General features: G+C 36.6%; 1 protein-coding gene across 1 annotated transcript in view; it reads left to right on the forward strand.

Annotated features, from left to right (window-relative positions):
• The window catches only part of VPS8 (VPS8 subunit of CORVET complex), a 268,413-nt gene that overhangs the window by 55,492 nt on the left and 194,079 nt on the right, over positions 1-18,842 (forward strand). Inside the window, 6 exon segments of the mRNA XM_017865711.1 lie at positions 1,027-1,197; positions 5,591-5,665; positions 6,742-6,777; positions 7,661-7,751; positions 8,192-8,238; positions 9,440-9,529. Coding sequence (XP_017721200.1) covers positions 1,027-1,197; positions 5,591-5,665; positions 6,742-6,777; positions 7,661-7,751; positions 8,192-8,238; positions 9,440-9,529 — 510 coding nt within the window.

The raw sequence follows: 18,842 nt of genomic DNA on the forward strand, positions 1-18,842 counted from the left end.
CCTAGAAAATACTTTGTTTTTCTAAATAAAATAATTAAGAGAGCAGCTTATAAGAGCTTTCTGTAAAATATTTGCATATCAAACTCCCTGTTTTCTGAAAGAGATTTTTTAGAGGAGGAGAGGGGAACAAACTCTTCCCTTAGGGTGGCTAATATACAGTAATAGAGTTTATTTTTTAGCATTTTCAACTTGGTTATCTTTAGTTGGACATTATGCAAATAGTATCTGACGACATAGAATAGAGCATACAAATACACCAGTATGAATACCAGAGACATAAAGGGCAGAGGAAGCACTTTGTTCTGGCTACTTCTGAATTCTGATTGAGCAGATTTTAAGATTTATTTCTTGGGAAAGGATTGGGATTGCCAAAAAAAAATTTGGAAATAAGAAATCTGATTTTATACATAACCCAAGAAATTTGTTAAAATGGCATCCTTCAGAAGATTTTTAAAGTTATTATTGTTAGTACTTTTAAAATTATAATAGTACTTATTAAAGAAAATTTGGGAGATACAGAGAAATAGAACAAAGGACTCTCGTAATTTTAAGAGAGATTTTGAAGGAAGTAGATTTTTAAAATAGCTTCTATTTTAAAATATGTATTGCTTCAGTGCTGACAATTGTCCTTTGACCAGCAAGGTTTATGGGCTTTACTTTGTTCTTTTGTTTTAGTAGTATCATAAAAACTAGAAATGCAGAGTTTGTCATGATACTGAAGTCATTTGTGCCAATTGCTTTTAAAAATCTTTTATAAAAAACAATATGATCTAATCCACCTACAGCTTTTAGTCTTCTTTTACACTGTGCAAGTGTCATTTTAACATTCTCAAAAGTTAGTAGTATATTGTAGCTACTGTTCTCTGGCCTGTCACTGAGTAATTCTTGCTTTGATTGTGTTGCCATGTTAATTGTTAAATGGATGAAGTCCTCAATGTAATTTAATCGAGGAGCCAACCTTTCTTCTTGACCCAAATGATGATGTGAGTGTGGTCTCTCTTGTTTTGTTGTGTGCTTGAATTACAGTGGATAAATTCACGCACAGTTGTGCTCTTAGACAGCGTAGAGAAGTTGCATGTGATTGATCGGCAAACACAAGAGGAATTGGAGACAGTGGAGATCTCAGAAGTTCAGCTGGTCTATAATAGCAGCCATTTCAAATCACTAGCCACTGGAGGAAATGTTAGCCAGGCACTGGTAAGGATAATCACTTATCTTGGTATTGCTTTGATAAACTTGGTATTTTGTTGTATTTGTTTTAGAAATAGGAACTCTGGGGAGTTACCTTTTTCTGTCTTGAGGTGTTTATTTAAAAGCCACTAGGTTGAAGTGGGTGTGAATGTGCTTGTAAGTTTTTAGGAATACAAGCTAAAACAATAATTTTGTTCCTTTCTATTCAGAAATGTTACTTACTTAATACCAGTTTTAATTTTATACTAAAATAATGAAGTATGGAAAATTTGTGAGAAAACTGTCAAATCAAAATATTTTAGAAAGCTTAATTTGGCAGTAATAAGCCTGATAGATTTAAGGGATAAATAACAGACAGGTACCCTATGAGGCTTTGGAAATATTTGAGTGATAATGGTAAAGGCTTGAACAGGTATGGTAGCTGTGGGTATTAAAAAGCAAAGATGGCTTTGAGAGAAAGAAGATACTCTAGAAATAGGTAATAGATGAGATGCAGGAGCCTAGAGAGAAGGAGGACACAACAGAGTTATGGCCGTAGCATTAATTTTGTTGTATCATTAAGCAACTACAATAATGGCCTTAAGCAATTTCCACAGATAGTTTATAGTTCAATCAGCTTGAATTGTGATCTCATGTTCCTAAACCACAAATCTTTAAGTAGGAAATTTAGACCGTCATGAGACTTCCTTGGATAATTTTTTGAAAAAAATAGTAAAAAAAAAAAGAAAAGAAAAAAGAAAAAAAATAGTAATGATGGTAATATTTAATGAGTGACTATAGCATGATGTGTAAGCTTTGCTCAAATCTCCCTCATATTAAAACTTCAGAGCGTAAAATATATATGAAAGGGTCTTCCAGCCTCCCACTTTAAAAGCCAGGAAAAGTCAGAATAAGAAATGATAGTGCAATATAATTCACTAAGTGATAATAATAATTACTGTTCCATACTTTATTTTCTTGTGTTTGAATGGTGTTAAAAATACCAGTGGACTTTGAACTTGTACTTTTAGCCAAGATAGAGTTGTGGGGAATTAGATTTACTCTTCTGCTTGAAATAACCGAAGAAGAGGAAGGTGAAGGAGAAGGGAGGGGAGGGGAGGGGAAGGGGGAGGGAAGAAGAAGAAGAAAAGTAAACAGCAGTTCTTAAGACCCTGGACATCTGTAATGACGGACAGCAATCTCTCATAAAATGGGGAACAAATGCTGTAAACTCTGTGATTGTCCTAGCTTCCAGCCTCCAGAGGGCATCTGGGCTGTGGAGGAACCCAACTGGAGCCTAGAAGACTCCATGAGTTGAGAAGACACAGCTGAGATTGCAGGAAGACAAAATTGGGTTGAGTTTGCGAGAGAGAGTACTGGAGAAAAGAGCACTATGAAAGAGTCCCCCTTGAGTGTTCATCAGACTCCTAATCAGCAAATGCATAGAAGGAAGCTGCCCAAGGACCAGGAAAGAGCCATTTGAAAGGTTTACAGGGAACCGTATCTAGTGCTTACACAGGGCTGGAAACAGTGCTTGTTACACCAGCCAGAATGGAAAGCTTCATGATTCACAGGGCAGTGGGTAGAGTCCTCAGAGTTGTCTTGCCTCATTAGGACTAGAATAAATGGCGCACTGGTCCCAGCTAACACATCTTAAAAGTAAGACCAGAAAGGATCACACTGTTTCCAAATCACTTATCTTCTAGAACAAAGCACAAGAATATTGGCCGGGCGCGGTGGCTCACGCCTGTAATCCCAGCACTTTGGGACGCCGAGGTGGGCGTATCACAAGGTCAGGAGATCGAGACCATCCTGGCTAACACGGTGAAACCCAGTCTCTACTAAATATACAAAAAATTAGCTGGGTGAGGTGGCGGGTGCCTGTAGTCCCAGCTACTCCGCAACCCGGGAGGCGGAGCTTGCGGGAAGCGGAGATCACCCCTCTGCACTCCAGCCTGGGTGACAGAGCGAGATTCCGTCTCAAAAAAAAAAAAAAAAAAAAAAAAAAAAAGAATACAGAAAGATCCAGAAACCAACAAGGTAAAATTCACAACGTCTCTCATCCAATTAGAGATTACTAGGTATGCAAAGAAGAAAAACAACCTATAATGAGGAGAAAAATAAAAACTAACTCACACCTGACATAAATGTCAGAATTAGCAGACAAAGACATAGTAGTTATTATAACTATACTCTTTAGTTAAAAAAGTTAAGTAGAGACATGGAAGATATTTAAAAAGATGCACATCAGACTTCTAGAGATGAAAACCAGTGCTTATAGATGAAAAAAATGCACTGGATGGGATTAATGGCAGATTAGGCAACACAGAAAAAACGGTTCATGAATTTGAAGATACAACAGAAATTATACAAAATGAAATACAGAAAAATAATTTTAAGAAATAGTATTAGTGAACTGTGAGAACACGTCAGATAGGTTAATGTATGTGTAGTTAAAATCTCTAAAGGAAAGGAGAGAAGAAATTGGAAAAAATAATGGTCAAAAGCTTTTCTAAAACTGTAGACACACACGTTTAAGAAGCTCAGTGAACCCAAGCACAACTAAAATAAACTGTATACGAATTGATCAAAATTAGTGATAAGGAGAAAAATTTTAAAGCAACCAGTGGGGGAAAAAAGACACATTAAATGCAGAGGAGCAATAATTATGAGAACACATTTCTCATCAGACAGTCGGCAGTGATCTGTAAAGATTTATAAGTGGACAATGAACACTTGAGGCACTGCTCAACATCATTAGGTATTAGGGATCGAATACCTAATCAAAATCAAATGAGGCTCAAGCCTGTAATCCCAGCACTTTGGGAGGCCGAGACGGGCGGATCACGAGGTCAGGAGATCGAGACCATCCTGGCTAACATGGTGAAACCCCGTCTCTACTAAAATACAAAAAACTAGCTGGGCGAGGTGGCGGGCGCCTGTAGTCCCAGCTACTTGGGAGGCTGAGGCAGGAGAATGGCCTGAACCCGGGAGACGGAGCTTGCAGTGAGCTGAGATCCGGCCACTGCACTCCAGTCTGGGCGGCAGAGCGAGACTCCGTCTCAAAAAAAAAAAAAAAAAAAAAAAAAAAAAAAGAGATACTGCTTCACACCCACTGGGAAGCTATCATAAAAAAAAGAATAACAAGTGTTGGCAAGGATGTGGCGATATTGGAAGCCTCATACATTGATGGTGGGAAACCAAAATGGTGCAAATGCTGTGGAAGATGGTTTGGCACTTTATTAGAAAGTTAAACATTGAGGCCGGGCATGGTGGCTCTTGCCTGTAATCCCAGCACTTTGGGAGGCCGAGGCGGGAGGATCACCTGAGGTCAGGAGTTCGAGACAAGCCTGGCCAACGTAGTGAAACCCTGTCTCTACTAAAAATACAAAAATTAGCTAGACTTGGTGATAAGCACCTATAATCCCAGCTACTCGGAAGGTGGAGGCAGGAGAATCGCTTGAACCTGGGAGGCAGAGGTTGCAATGAGCTGAGATTGTGCCACTGCACTCCACCCTGGGGTACAGAGTGAGACTCTCTTAAAAAAAAAAAAAAAGTTAAACATTGAATTACCAATCTGACCCAGAAGTTCTACTCCTAAGTGTGTTTCCAAAAGAGTTGAGAACACATGCTTATGTAAAAACTTGTATATGAACACACATAGCAGTATTGTTTTTCATAACTGAAGAGTGAAAACAATCTAAATATTCACTAACTGGTAAAGGGATGTACCAAATATGGCATAGCCATTTAATAGAATACTGTTCCACAGTGAAAAGTATGACAACTGATACTTGGCTACGACATGGATGAACCTTAAAAATAGTAAGTGAAAGAAGATATGCAATAAGAGCACATTTTTGTTTAATTCTATTGATATAAAATGTCTAGAAAAGGCCAATGTAATATATAGAGACAGATGTACATTAGTGGTTACCTGGGTTTGGAGGTGGGAATGGGATTGACTACAGATGGGTACAAGGATCTTTGCAGAGTGATGATAATGTTCTCAATTATAATGGCTGAACAACTGTGAATTTACTAAAAAATCATTGAATTGTGTGCCTAATGAGTGAATTTTATGGTGTATGTTACATCTCAATACTGTTGTTTAACAAAAGCAATTGACTGTTTAAAACAAAAATAATGTGTTGTGAAGTTTATGATCTATAGAAGCAGTATATATAACAAAAATAGTACATAGCGCCGGGATATAGGAGATGAAAGTACATCATTGCAAGGTTCTTACAGTGTATGTCAAATATTGTTTAAATGTAGACTGAGATAAATTACACATTGTAAACTATGATCACTAAAAAGACATGTAACTAGTAAGTCATTAATAGTGACAAAATGTTAAAAAATATATTAAATACAAAGGAATTTTTTTACCTTTTTTGTGTGTATGTTTTTTTTCCAGGCTTTAGTTGGAGAGAAGGCTTGTTATCAATCCATCAGTAGCTATGGTGGTCAGATCTTTTATTTGGGGACAAAAGTAAGCTCTTTTACTCTGTGAGTTGGTATTTCTATGTATCGGGGTAGTTGAGGCTGAAGGAGATTGCTGGTAAAGAGGGCAGTATATTGCAAAGTGAATATTGATCAGCAATTATCCAAAATGCTTTGTGGTTAGGTAGTCATGATTTTTAGTTAATTGTTTTTTTTTTCCTCCACTTTTAGACATATTCTTTACTTTTGTTTAGGTGCTGGCTAATAGGATGCTTATTTTCTTGATTCAGAGTTGTGCTTTTGTAAGCTTCTTCACATTTATGTTTTTATGATCAGGCAGCTACCTAATCATCGATATTTGTCATGTAATTAACATGGCTTTTAGCTTAGATCAGCCTAGGATGCTGATTAAAATGCATTGAGGTATTTGACTTAGAATAGAATTGTTGGAATAGGAACTTTTTGTATCTCAATTTATCTCAGTTTGTTCCTGTGCTTTTTAAAAAATATGGAGAAACATTTCTTCATTATTAAAATTTAACCAAAATATTGCCAAGTCAGTAGAGGGAAATGAGCTTGGGCTTTCCTTGCTTCTTGTCCATGGAATTAACTCCTTCTTGGACTGTAGGCCTTTAAATATTTGACTTACTCTTTAATGTGGGTTCTAGGCCAGATGCGTTGGCTCACACCTGTAATCCCAGCACTTTGGAAGGCCTCGGCGGGCAGATCACATGAGGCTAAGAGTTCAAGACTAGTCTGGCCAACATGGCAAAACCCTGTCTCTAGTAAAAATACAAAAATTAGCCAGTTGTGGTGACAGGCGCCTGTAATCTCAGCTACTCAAGAAGCTGAGGAATGAGAATCATTTGAACCCCAGAGGAGGAGGTTGCAGTGAGCCAAGATCCCACTGCTGCACTCCAGCCTGGGTGACAGAGCGAGACTCTGTCTCAGAAAAAAGAAAAGCGTTCTTGAAGACCCATTAGTAAATTCTAAGATATACTTCTAACTGTATTATGAAATGTTTTACTTAAAGAGATGTCAAATGAGATGTGGAACTATGACGAATGTATCTCCCAAAGAAGTCTGTTAAGGGTGATCATTTTAATTTCTATCTCTACTTTCCAGTCTGTTTATGTGATGATGCTGAGGAGCTGGAGAGAGGTGAGTTCCAAGTAATTTCACATGTCAGAGTTACTGAATTGATAGCTTCTTAACATTTCTGTTTTGACGTTTCAGAAGATTATTTGGTAAGCTTCTTAATTTCAGAAGTGTACATGAAAACTATTATAGCTGTTAGGTACTTGATTTGCTAGAACTGACATTGTAAGTTAGAATTAGGTTTGTCTACATATATTAGAAAATTCAAAATAATAGTGGCTTAAATAAGATTTCTGTGTCATATAAAAGCAACCTGGAGCTAGGTGGTCCGCAGCTGTTGTAGGAATTCCATAAGCTTAAGCGTGCTGTCCTGTTCCACCATGTTTGTCTTTGATGTTCTGGTCTCAGGGTCATTTTATGATTCAGTGTGGTTGCTAGAGCTCCAGCTGTTACCACATTTTAGGAAGGAAGAAAGAGAAAAATAAAGGATGTCTCCTACCTCTTAAGATGACATCCCAGAAATACCAGACAACACTTCCACTTATCATTAGCCAGAGCTTAGTCACATTGTTCCCAGTGGCTACGAGGTAGTCTTAGAAATATCCTTCAGCTGCTATATTGCTGTCTCAAATAAACGTGGGGTTTGTTACTACCAAGGAGGGAGAAATGAATGTTGTGATAAACAACTAGCCATTTCTCCTACAATGACATTCCAGCTATTACCACTTTTCATATTTAGGCCCTGTGGCTGTCTATACTAGCCTATATGGTCACTATACTATCTAGTGCTTTAAGATATTTTTCTTTGAAATAAGATATTCACATAATTATTAAAATAATTTTTGCCACTAAGCAGCAACTTCTGGAAAGATTTTAGGTGGAATAGGAATTCTGACTGGTGACTGGTCGGACAGAGGGGTCTGGTTTCTCTCATTTTTCCATTTAGAGAGTGGATCATCTCCTGAAACAAGATTGTCTTACAGAAGCCTTGGCTCTTGCGTGGTCTTTCCATGAAGGAAAAGCAAAAGCTGTAGTGGGTGAGTAGACAGAATTCCAGTGTAGTAGACATGATTCTCCTGGAGTAGAGGGAATGGATAGTACTAACCACTCACAGGACACTTTTAGCTGAGTGTTCAAGTGTTTATAAATTTATAAACAGGATGCTATTAAACCTTATAGACTTTCAGTTAAGAAGGTTAAGGTGACAAATAGAGGGTATAGAAATTAAAATGTCACTTTAAAAATTATTTTGTAAGGAAATTACTATTAGAACGAAAGAGAAGTACATTGATGTGCTATCTGGTCCAGTAGATTTGAGGTGTTCCTATTATGGTGTATTATCCAACATTTTGATACCTAAGGATTGTTACAGTTATACCTGTTGTTACATGTCTTATGAATATGAAACCAGACATAGTGTCACTACTGAAGATGTGGACTAACTTTTGTTTTTTTGTTGGATTTTCCTTCTCTGCAGGATTATCAGGGGATGCCAGTAAGCGAAAGGCTATTGTTGCAGACCGGGTGAGTGTTTTAATAGGGCCTTTACTAGAATGCAGTACAGATTTGCTTTTGGCGTTTGCTCATATCTTTGGGCATGAGTAGGTAAATGGCTACAATCTAGGAGGGAGTGTATTAAACACACACACACACACACACACTTGGGGTCAGGGGTTCAAGACTAGCATGGGCAAAATAGCAAGACCTCGTGTCTACAAAAAATAAAAAAATTAGCTAGGCATGGTAGTATGCACCTGTAGTCCTAGCTACTTGGGAGGCCGAAGCCAGAGGATCACTTGAGGCTAGGAGTTCAAGGCTGCAGTTGAGCTATGATTGCGCCACTGCACTCTAGCCTGGGTGACAGAGTGAGACCTGTATCTTAAAAAAAAAAAAAAAAAAAAAAAAATTCCGGTTATAATTCTCTGTGTCATATTGAATACTTTTAAAATTCTTTCTTAATCACCTTTTCTTTTTCCCTTGCTCACTCTTTTATGAAGATAATAAAGCACATAGCCAAAAGCCAGCAGGAAGGAGGAGGAAGAAAACCTGGGAATCTGGATTATTTCTGAACCAAGTAATAGGCCAGAGAAAATTGACATTTGTCAGTTTTTATGAACTTATTAAGTAACTATGAGAAATACTGTATGTGCAATGTTTGTGTTGCCCAGAACCAGCAGAGAGGGTTAATGTTTTAATGTTATTATCAGTTAGCATCAATATAATTGATGCTATTTAATACTGACTTTCCGTTCCTACTCCAGACTGGGCTGAATTAATTGACTATAGTATTTCTTCCCTTTTGTTGTGTAAATGCATTGGTAAAAATTATATTCCAAATTAATAGAAACATTTGTAGAAAACTTGGATAGAAATCGGTCACTCATTAGACTCCGAATGATTTGCTCATCTGTGCTCTTTAGGGAAACACCTACAGCAGAGGATTACTGAAGAATTTGAATGTTTCATTTTCTGAGCAGTGTAGACACCACCGAGGTCTAGAACATGGAGATATTTCTTAAGAAAGATTAGCAAATTAGTACTAGCCCTGAGGCTGAAAGAAATGAGACTAGAGTTTTAAAAAGTTGGTAAATAAAGCCACTAAAATTTTCAATTATAATTTTAATATAATAACATTTGAATTCTATATTATTTAGGAGGGCCACATAAATATTGAAAAACTTTAGAGATATATTTTAATGGCTATGCCAGGCTATTTTCCTTACAGATGGTAGAAATCCTATTCCATTATGCAGATCGAGCTCTGAAAAAGTGCCCAGACCAAGGAAAAATCCAAGTGATGGAGCAGCATTTTCAGGTACACGTTTGCACGTGCTTCTGGTAGACAGTGCTCTGGATAGGTCTAATACCTGCTCTTTTATGTTACTTGAGAATGTGACTTTCATTTTTGGTTAAACTTTTTTTAGTATTCAAAACTTTATTGCAGGGCTTGTAGAACATTCTAAATGATTATATTTTTACGTAATGGGTATAGATGAGTAAAACGTTGTGGAGTGTTACTTAGCACTTAGCTGCTTAGTGCTGTGTGGAAGGAAAGGATATACGTGTGAAGATCCTTTCCTGTAAACTGATACCTTATAGTGGCTGACATCTTGCTGGTAACTGATATTTATGTTAACTAGGTTATTTAGTACTGCCAAGGTTTAAATTTAGTTCTCCTAGGAGCACCTATAACTTAAGAATAATAGATCAATCACAAAAAAAGTATATGATCTATAAAATATGCTAGTGAAAGACCTTTAGTTTATCTTGGAACTTAATGAAAATGAAAGCCAAAGAACAATGTACAGATGTGTATAGTATTTATTATGCAGGTTTTTCTTTCTGCAGTGCTCTCCGGTTATATTTGTTGCACATCTCTGTTCCCCATTCCTACTGCTCCCTTCCCTCTCCCTACCTCCTCTGTTAACAAATATTTGAGTGTACAATACACGGGTCAGCAGACTTTTTCTAAAAAGACTCAGATGGCAGAGTTTAGGCTTTACAGGCTACAGTGGTCTCTGTCACATCTTTTTCTTCCTTTGTTTTTTGATTTTTTAAGCAACCCCTTAAAATTGTAAAGTCCATTCTTAGCTGTGAACAATAGAGAAACAGGCTTTGGGCAGGATTTGGCTAAAGTGTGCGTCCTGTGGTCCAATAAGTGCTTGGTACTGGGCAATAGTGGGTAAAATTTACATGATCTTTACTATCTTAAAGTTTGTAGTCTAGTCAAAATAATGGTTTTTTTGGTTTACATTAATGGAAATATTTAGAAGAAATCTAGGGATTTTGAAGTTCTACAGAGCAGGCACAGGTCCTATCTTTTCATATTCTATTTGATGCTTGTAACATTGGAAGGCAAGAATAGATATGGCAGTTAAGAGTTGGCTGGTATCAGAGAAGCATTTGGCTTCCTGAACTGTACTGTTCAATGCCACGCTAGTGAGCTTCTGGTAGAGTAAGTGTTATTACTCTGTTTGACTGGATGCTTATTAATCAATAGAGAAGGAGAAATAAGCCTAGATATTAATTATAAAAATAAATAAGACATATGGTAGAAAGAAAGCATTTGGGAACAAAACTGTTTGGAAGCAATACCTTATATATAAATACTTGTGTATGCCAGTGCAGTATAGATAGAAAACTTAATATTTGTAACAAGAATATACCTATCACCAAGAGGTTGTAGGAACTCTGGCCATTGGAAGGTATGTTTTGTTGAAAAAAATCATCTAGTAGAAAAAACTAGGAGGGGTGAATGGAATGAGTATGTGTGTATGTGGAGAATATAGAAACCACCGTGTCAGGGGAAAACGTGGTAGAGAGCTTCTTTCTAAAAGACGAAAGGAACAAAGGTGATGTTCTGATGGAGAAATAGTAAAGAATCTCAGATACAGGAACTGTAGATGGTGGTTTCTGATGCAGACTACAGAATGTACAGAGAAATAAATGTTAGTAGTAATGTGCCCTATAACCATCTAGCTACCTGTTAGAAGTCTCATTCTGTTGGTAGGAATATTTGATAAAATTTTTTGATTTATCAGTGATTTAGTCTCATAGGAGGTAAAGGAAACAATGGAGGCGGCTATTTCTCTGCATTTAATTTTTACTAATGATTGGGGAAGTAGAAGAGATAGACCCTTGAGAGAAGATTATCACTTTATTTTGACAATCGTAATAATAATGAAAAATATACATAGTATGAGTCCAGTATTTTAGAAAGCAAATTTCTCAGAAAAAAATACGGACACAATCACATGGCTACAGGCTACAAAAAAAGAATGGGTTCACAAGGAATAGGAAATTCTAAAATTTTGACCATTCAAGGAGAAAGTAATGTTGAAAGAAGGTTCTACCTGCAAATCACAGAACATCTATAAATATGGAGAAAGGCGTATAACTAAAGATACATACCAGAAGTATCATGAACTTGTAAGACTGTCAGAAAGGAGAATGATATGGCCCAGACTGTGCCTACCAGAATGCTGTGGAGTACAAAATAGGGATTTTTAGCAAAGATTTACTGAGCACATACGATGTGCCAGGTACTATGTAAAGTGTGTGACATGTATTTTTATTCTCACAACAACGCCAGGGAGTAGGTGTCGTTTTTAATCCCCATTTTATAGATGAGAAAACAGGCTTAGAGGAGTGAAGTGAAGTGAAGTTACAAGGTAATATTGTAGTAAATGGTGGAGCCGGGACTCATATCCAGGTCTGTGTGACTTCAAAGCCCAGTTCTTAACTAATCTTTGTGTTACATTGTTATTTTAAGAGCAAGCACAGGGAGAAGATGAGTGAGAAGGGGTGATATTAATAAATGACCAAGAATGAGAATTACAGCAAGCATCTAAACTGTTTAATACTTAACTGTGTGGCAGGCACTGTTACAGACCCTTTATACATGTTTATTAACTCATTTAATTCTTATCATAACTCTGTAAGGTGGCTGCTGTTACTATTCACATTTGTAAATGATGCCAAGGCACAGAGAGGTTAAATGATTTGTTCCAGGTCACAAAGCTAATAGAGAGCTAGGATTTGAATTCAAGCAGTGGGCTTCAGGGTTCACATCCTGACTACCACACTATACCATAGAACAATGCTCCTCATTTTGACTCCATTTTCTTGACCACAGAGAATGGTTTTAAAGTGGAAAAGTCCAGATGAGTGTATTTAAAAACTGAAGCTTACCATATGTAGTATGTAATATCATTATGATTGTTCAACTCTCAAGACCCAGTAGAATTATAATCCATGATAGTGTTGAAACAATCTGGGCCAACATGAATAATTTGCAAGTAACTTTTCATCAGTTTTCAAATAAGGCATTCTTGATTAGTGTGGAGTATATACAGGGAGATACAATTTATTCCATTCAGGAGGACAATTTTCTTCTGGAAAACGTGACCTTCAGTGCATTAGGATGGACGAAATGCATGCACTGTCAGCCAGTGCATGTTTGTTTTGTTTAATCATATTTAATCATAAAATAATTATGTAGGTTGACTTCTAAAGTGTTTTTTTTTTTTTAAGTAGAGTGGACTTTGGAGACTATCTGCTGACATCCCTGATGTGATTTGTGAATGTTTTCCTTGAATTCACCTCAAAACAACCATGTTAAACTCATATAATTACCTTTTTGAAAGGAATATAAAGATAATATATTCCTGGAATGCCTGTGACATAACATAATTGATTTCATTAAAGCATTTGCCTAATTTTTCCATTATCTTTGTGGCTGGAATAGATTAGTAAATAGCAAATAGATTTGCAACTAGATAAATATTTCTACCCAAAAATATGCTTTGGTGGCTTAGTATTAATTACATCTTAGGACTCTTTCATACCCAAGTTTTTATCACTGATTTGGGTGAAAATTTAGTGACTAGCCTGTCAAATCTAGGTAGTGCCAAGAATCAAGGTTCAAAGTGATTTTGACAAGAAAGTGCAATAAAAATAGTCATGAGTTGAAATTTAATGAGGATTAACATCAAGACTTAGATTCATTAGGTTCAAATAATCAAATTATTTGAGTACTGGATCGGGAAGATCTAGGTGGACAGGGTTTTAGTTGACCGTAAACTTAGTATGAGCCAACTGTGTGTTAAGACACAGATACAGGAAAGTACTAGTACTACTGGGTTGCCTGTTTGAAATAAAACTGCTAAGTCATTTTGTAGGCTGCTGATAAACTCAGCCACATCCCACAACTGAGATGGTGGAAGATTTTAAAAACAACAGGTAAAAAAAATACTGAGTTGTTTAATCTGAGGAGAAAGTAAGTGGAGACATGCCCGCCTAGAGATGGTGGAAGCTGTCCTATAAGATTAGCCGTATTGCTCCAGAGGGAAGGCCTAGTATATAGTGGGTAGAAATTAGGAGAAGATGTGTTTCAATTTAAAATGACCTACTCATGTTGTAACAGCTCTTGGATTTATGCACTTCTTATTATGGAATGTATTCAAATAAAGGCAGGGTGAGCAACTGATAGAAGTGTTTTTAAAACACTTTTTTTTTTTTTGCTCAGTAGGAAGGTCTCAGATTCTCTCTCAGTCTCAAGAAGCTATTATTGGAGACATAAGTAACCTCTAATCGAGTTAATTGAAATTCCTAGCTATTAAGACTGATTTCTGTCACAGTCCAAATACTGCGAATTTGTGTTTTACCAGCAGGTGGCACCTCCTGCCTGCTGCCTTAATTTTAATCTTTACCCTTGGTGAGCAGCCTCACCCTTTCCTTAGAGTCAGAATACGTAAGGCTATTCACTATTTTTGCTTTTCTCCAAAGATCAATCAATATTTGTCCTGTCTTAGTTATAGTATATAACTTTTGGATCTTGTCACATTTTGGACAGGTCGTGGCTTTTATTTAAGAAAAGATTTCAACCTATAATTATAATTTATTTGTATCATAACTATTATAGTAGGATAAAAAGGAATTAAAGTGTTTCTGTCTCATACATCTTGAGACTTGCCTTTTCTTCTGGCTTTCCTCATATGCATTTATATATGTTCAAGTGTTTCCCACCCTAAAACTAAGTCAAGCAGCAAACAAATTCTTTTTTTGCCCCACACCATCTCTAATATCCTATGCTTTCTTGTTCACCCGTTTTTTTATAGAGCCAGACATCTTATAAAGAGTTGTCTCTGGCCAGGGATGATGGCTCATGCCTGTAATTCCAGCAATTTGGGAGGCCGAGGTCGGTAGATCACTTGAGCTCAGGAGTTCAAGACAGCCTTGGCAACATAGCGAAACCTTGTCTCTACACACACACAAAAAATTAGCTGGGAGTTGTGGTGCACAGCTATAGTCCCAGCTACTCTGGAGGCTGGGTGGGAGGTTCGCTTGAGCCTGGGAGGCCGAGGCTGCAGTGAGCCAAGATCACGGCACTGCACTCCAACCTGGGTGACAGAGCAAGATCTTGTCTCAAAAAAAAAAAGAGAGTTGTCTGCATTTCCTCATCTCCTTCTCTTTCCTTAACCTATTCCATGTCTATAAATTCTGTGGACCCTTTTATTTTTCATCTTACTGGTCCTTATCAGCTTCACTGATATCATGCATTCCAGTTTTTTCTCTCCCTCTCCGACTGCTTATTGATTTTCTTTGTTTATTCTTCTTCCTTTTCTTTACTTAACCAAGAAATGTTAGGATTCTTCACAATACCCTTGTCTTCTATTTTTATTACAATGTTTGTCAAGGTGTCTGTGTACCATTTACTTCAAAAATCATGTGAAAATGTTTGTTAAAATACTTTTTATTTCCCAGGCCTACTGAATCACTCTCTGGGGTTGGTGACCAGGATTTGTAGTCAGCTCTCAAGATGTCCCTTAAGCACATCAAAGTTGATGAATCACTGCTTTCCATTCTTCCCTAGGTGATACAGGCACATGACTGTCTTAACCAGTGTTAACATCAAAGTTGACAAATCACTGCTTTCCATTCTTCCCTAGGTGACATAGGCACATGACTGTCTAACTGGTGTTAGCAACCTAGATTGCTCTTCTGAATTCTGAGATCTATAGAGTAAGGTGCCCATTTACATTTCTGCTTGAATGTTTTGTAGGTACCTCAGACTCAATAACTGTTTCCTCACAAAGCCTTTTCTGAGGATTCCTGTGTTAGTGAGTGGATCCACCATGCACCTAGCGCAAATTAGGTGATTCTTGTCCTTTACTTGTTCCTGGCTATTCTGCCTCCTGACAGTTTCTCTCATCTGTTTCCACCATGTCCTTGTACACATTCTTACTGTACTTCATTTCATTTTCTACACAGCAGCCAAGGAGAAATGTATGTCAAATCTAGACATGATGCTTCCCTAATTTTAAAATATTTCAAGGACTTCCTGTTGTTTCTGAGGTAGAGACTCAATTTCCTACTGTTTTCTAAGGCTCTGCATAGTCTACTCTTGCCTAACTGCCCCTAATTCTCTGTATTCCTGTTATACTAGAGTTCTTTTCAGTGTCTTAATGTCCCTGTTCTCTCTTAACCCAGAGTCTTTGTCCACATTGTTCTCTCTGCATAAAAAATCCTTTCTTATTTCTTTGTAGCTCAACTAGCTCCTGTTTATTTTCACGTCTCAGTGTAATTGTCCCCCAGATTAACTCAGATCCATTTCTTTCTAAAATACTATTCACTGAAGTCACTCATTTCAATGTCAGTTGTATGTTTAGGGACCTGTGTAAGTTTAGGAACATGTCTGATTTTTGTCATTGCCATATTCCCAGCATCTAGTTTAGTGTCCTTGATAAATAGTTGCTGAGGAAAACTTAAAATATAGGAATAGATTTGGCTTAACTAATACTCTGTTTTACTTACTGTTTTAAATGTTCAAAATTGATAAAGACCTGGTTTCTTTAAGTAGCCAGATTGAAAGTGTTAATTTGGATGGTTTTGCCTTAATAGAGTTAGGAAGTTAGTGGCAGGCATAAAGATTATGTGTATTTTGTTTTTTTTTAAATTAAATCTGTAATTGTGTGATATTTATAGATTCATGTTCAGTTGCAAGAAATAATGCAAAGAGATCCCATACCCTTAAACCATTTTTCCCCAATAAGAGAACGTCTCACAAAACTATGGTACAGTCACATAACCAGGATATTGATATTGATAAGGTAAAGATACAGAACATTTCCATCACCGCATGGATCCCTCATTTTACTCTTTTATAGCCATACCTACTTCTCTCCTGCTCCCACTCCCTCCTTAACCTCTGATTCCCAGTCTGTTCCTCATCTCTATAAATTATAATTATAATTTCAATAATGCTATATAGATGGAATCATAGAGTGTGTAACCTTTTGGGACTGACTCTTTAAACTCAGCATAATAATTCCTTAGTGATTCTCCCAGGTTGTTGGTTGTATCAATAGTTGGTTGCATTTTATTGCTGGGTAGTATTCCATAGTACTGATGAGCCACAGTTTGATTAACAATTTTACCGATTGAAGAACATCTGGGTTGTTTCCAGTTTGGGGCTATTAAAAATAAAGTGGCTCTAAACATTTCTGTATAGGTTTCTGTGTGAACATCTTTTCTCTAGGAGAAATGTCCAGGTTTACAATTGTTGGATCATATGATAGTTGAATGTTTAATTTTTAAAGAAACTGCCAAATAGTTTTCCAGAATGCTGGTACCATTTCACATTCACCCCAGCAACGTGTGAGTGATCCAGTTTCTAATCCACATCCAGCATTTGGTGAAGTCACTGTTTTATTTTAGCTATTCTGATAGGTGCATAATGGTATCTCATTGTGGCTGTAATTTGCATTTCCCTAATGAATAATGATGTTAAACATCTTTTCATGTGTTTATTTGCCACATGTATATCATCTTTTGTGAAATGTTTCTGCGTGAGTTTTGTCTCTCTTCTAACTGGATTGTTTCTCATTATACTGTTGACTTTATAGGGTTTTAATATATTCAAGGCACTAGTCCTTTATTGGACATAATTCTGCCAGTTTGTAGCTTTCTTTTCATCCTTCTTAACAGGTTCTTTTGCAAACCAAAGGTTTTAATTTTGGTGAAGTCCAGTTTATCAGCTTTTCCTTGTATAGATTGTGCTTTTGAAATTAAATCTCAGAACTCTTTGCCTAGTCTAAGGTCCTGAAGATTTTCTCCTGTTTTTTTCTGGAAGCTTTACAGTTTTGTGTGTAACCTAAATGTGTGATCTATTTTGAATTAGTTTTTACATAAGGTATGAGACTGAGGTCGAAGTTCCTTTTTGTGTGTGTATAGATACCTAATTGCTCCAGCATTATTTGTTGCAAAAGCAATCTTTCCTTCTTTCCTCCACTCAGTTGCTTTACCAGCTTTGTCAAAAATCAACTGGGCTTATATGGTGAATCTAATTCTAGGTTCTCTATTTTGTTCCATTGATCCGTGTGCCTATCCACTGCCAGTACCACATAGTCTTGATAACTGTAGCTGTGTAAGTCTTGAAATTGGGTAGACTGATTCCTCCTCTTTTATGAAAATTGCTTCAACTATTCCAATTTCTTTGCGTCTCCATATAAATTTTAGAATAATCTTGTCTATATCTCCAAAAAATCTTGTGGGAATTTTGATATAAATTATATTAAACATATCAGTTTGAGGAGAATTGATATTTTACTATGCTGAGTCTTCTAGTTTTCCCATTTATTTCTTTTTTTTTTGTGGTTTTTAGTATACAGGTGCTATACATGGTTTTTTAGATTTACACCGAATATTTCTTTTTTCCTTAGCAGTTTTAAATGGTATGGAATTTCTAATTTTGGTATTCATATGTTCAGTAATGGCATGTAGAATGTTTATCTTATCTTCTGCAATCTTGTAGAACTCATTTATTCTAGAATGCTTTTTGTAGATTCCTTGGGATATTCTATGTGGACAATCATGTCATCTGCCAACAGAGACAGTTTTATTTTTTCCTCCCCAATCTGTGTACTCTTTCTTTTCCTTTTCTTGCCTATTGCATGGGCTAAAACTTCAGCATTGTATTGAAAGAGGTGAGAGCAGACATCCTTGCCTTGTTCCCAGTCTTAGAGTAAAAACATTCAGTTTCTCACCATGAAGTATAATATTAGCTGTAGGTTTTTTGTAATTACCTTTTATCAAGTTGAGGAAGTTCCCCTCTATTACGGTTTTTCTAAGAGGGTTTTCATGAATGGATATTGAATTTTGTCAGTTGCTTTTTCTATGTACTTAATATGATTATGTGATTTTTTTTTTCTTTATGCTATTGATATGGTATATTATAATGATTGGTTTTTGAATATTGAACCAGTCTTGCATCCTGGAATAAACCTCACTTGGTCATGAGGTATAATTCCTTTTGTGTAATTGTGAATTATTATTCCTAATATTTTGTTACGGACTTTTGCATCTTTATTCATGAAGAGTATTGGTCTGTAGTTTTTTTGTAATGGCTTTTCAGGTTTTTGTATCAGGGTGATACTAACTTAACAAAATGAATTGAGAAATATTTGCTCCTCTTCTATTTTGTGGAAGGGATTGTGTAGGATTTGTTTTCATACTTTTTAAATGTTTGGTAGAGGCCGGGCACGGTGGCTCAAGCCTATAATCCCAGCACTTTGGGAGGCCGAGATGGGCGGATCACGAGGTCAGGAGATCGAGACCATCCTGGCTAA

Source organism: Rhinopithecus bieti, unplaced genomic scaffold (genome assembly GCF_001698545.2).
Source record: "Rhinopithecus bieti isolate Rb0 unplaced genomic scaffold, ASM169854v2 scaffold_2432, whole genome shotgun sequence".
NCBI classification, from domain to species: domain Eukaryota; kingdom Metazoa; phylum Chordata; class Mammalia; order Primates; family Cercopithecidae; genus Rhinopithecus; species Rhinopithecus bieti.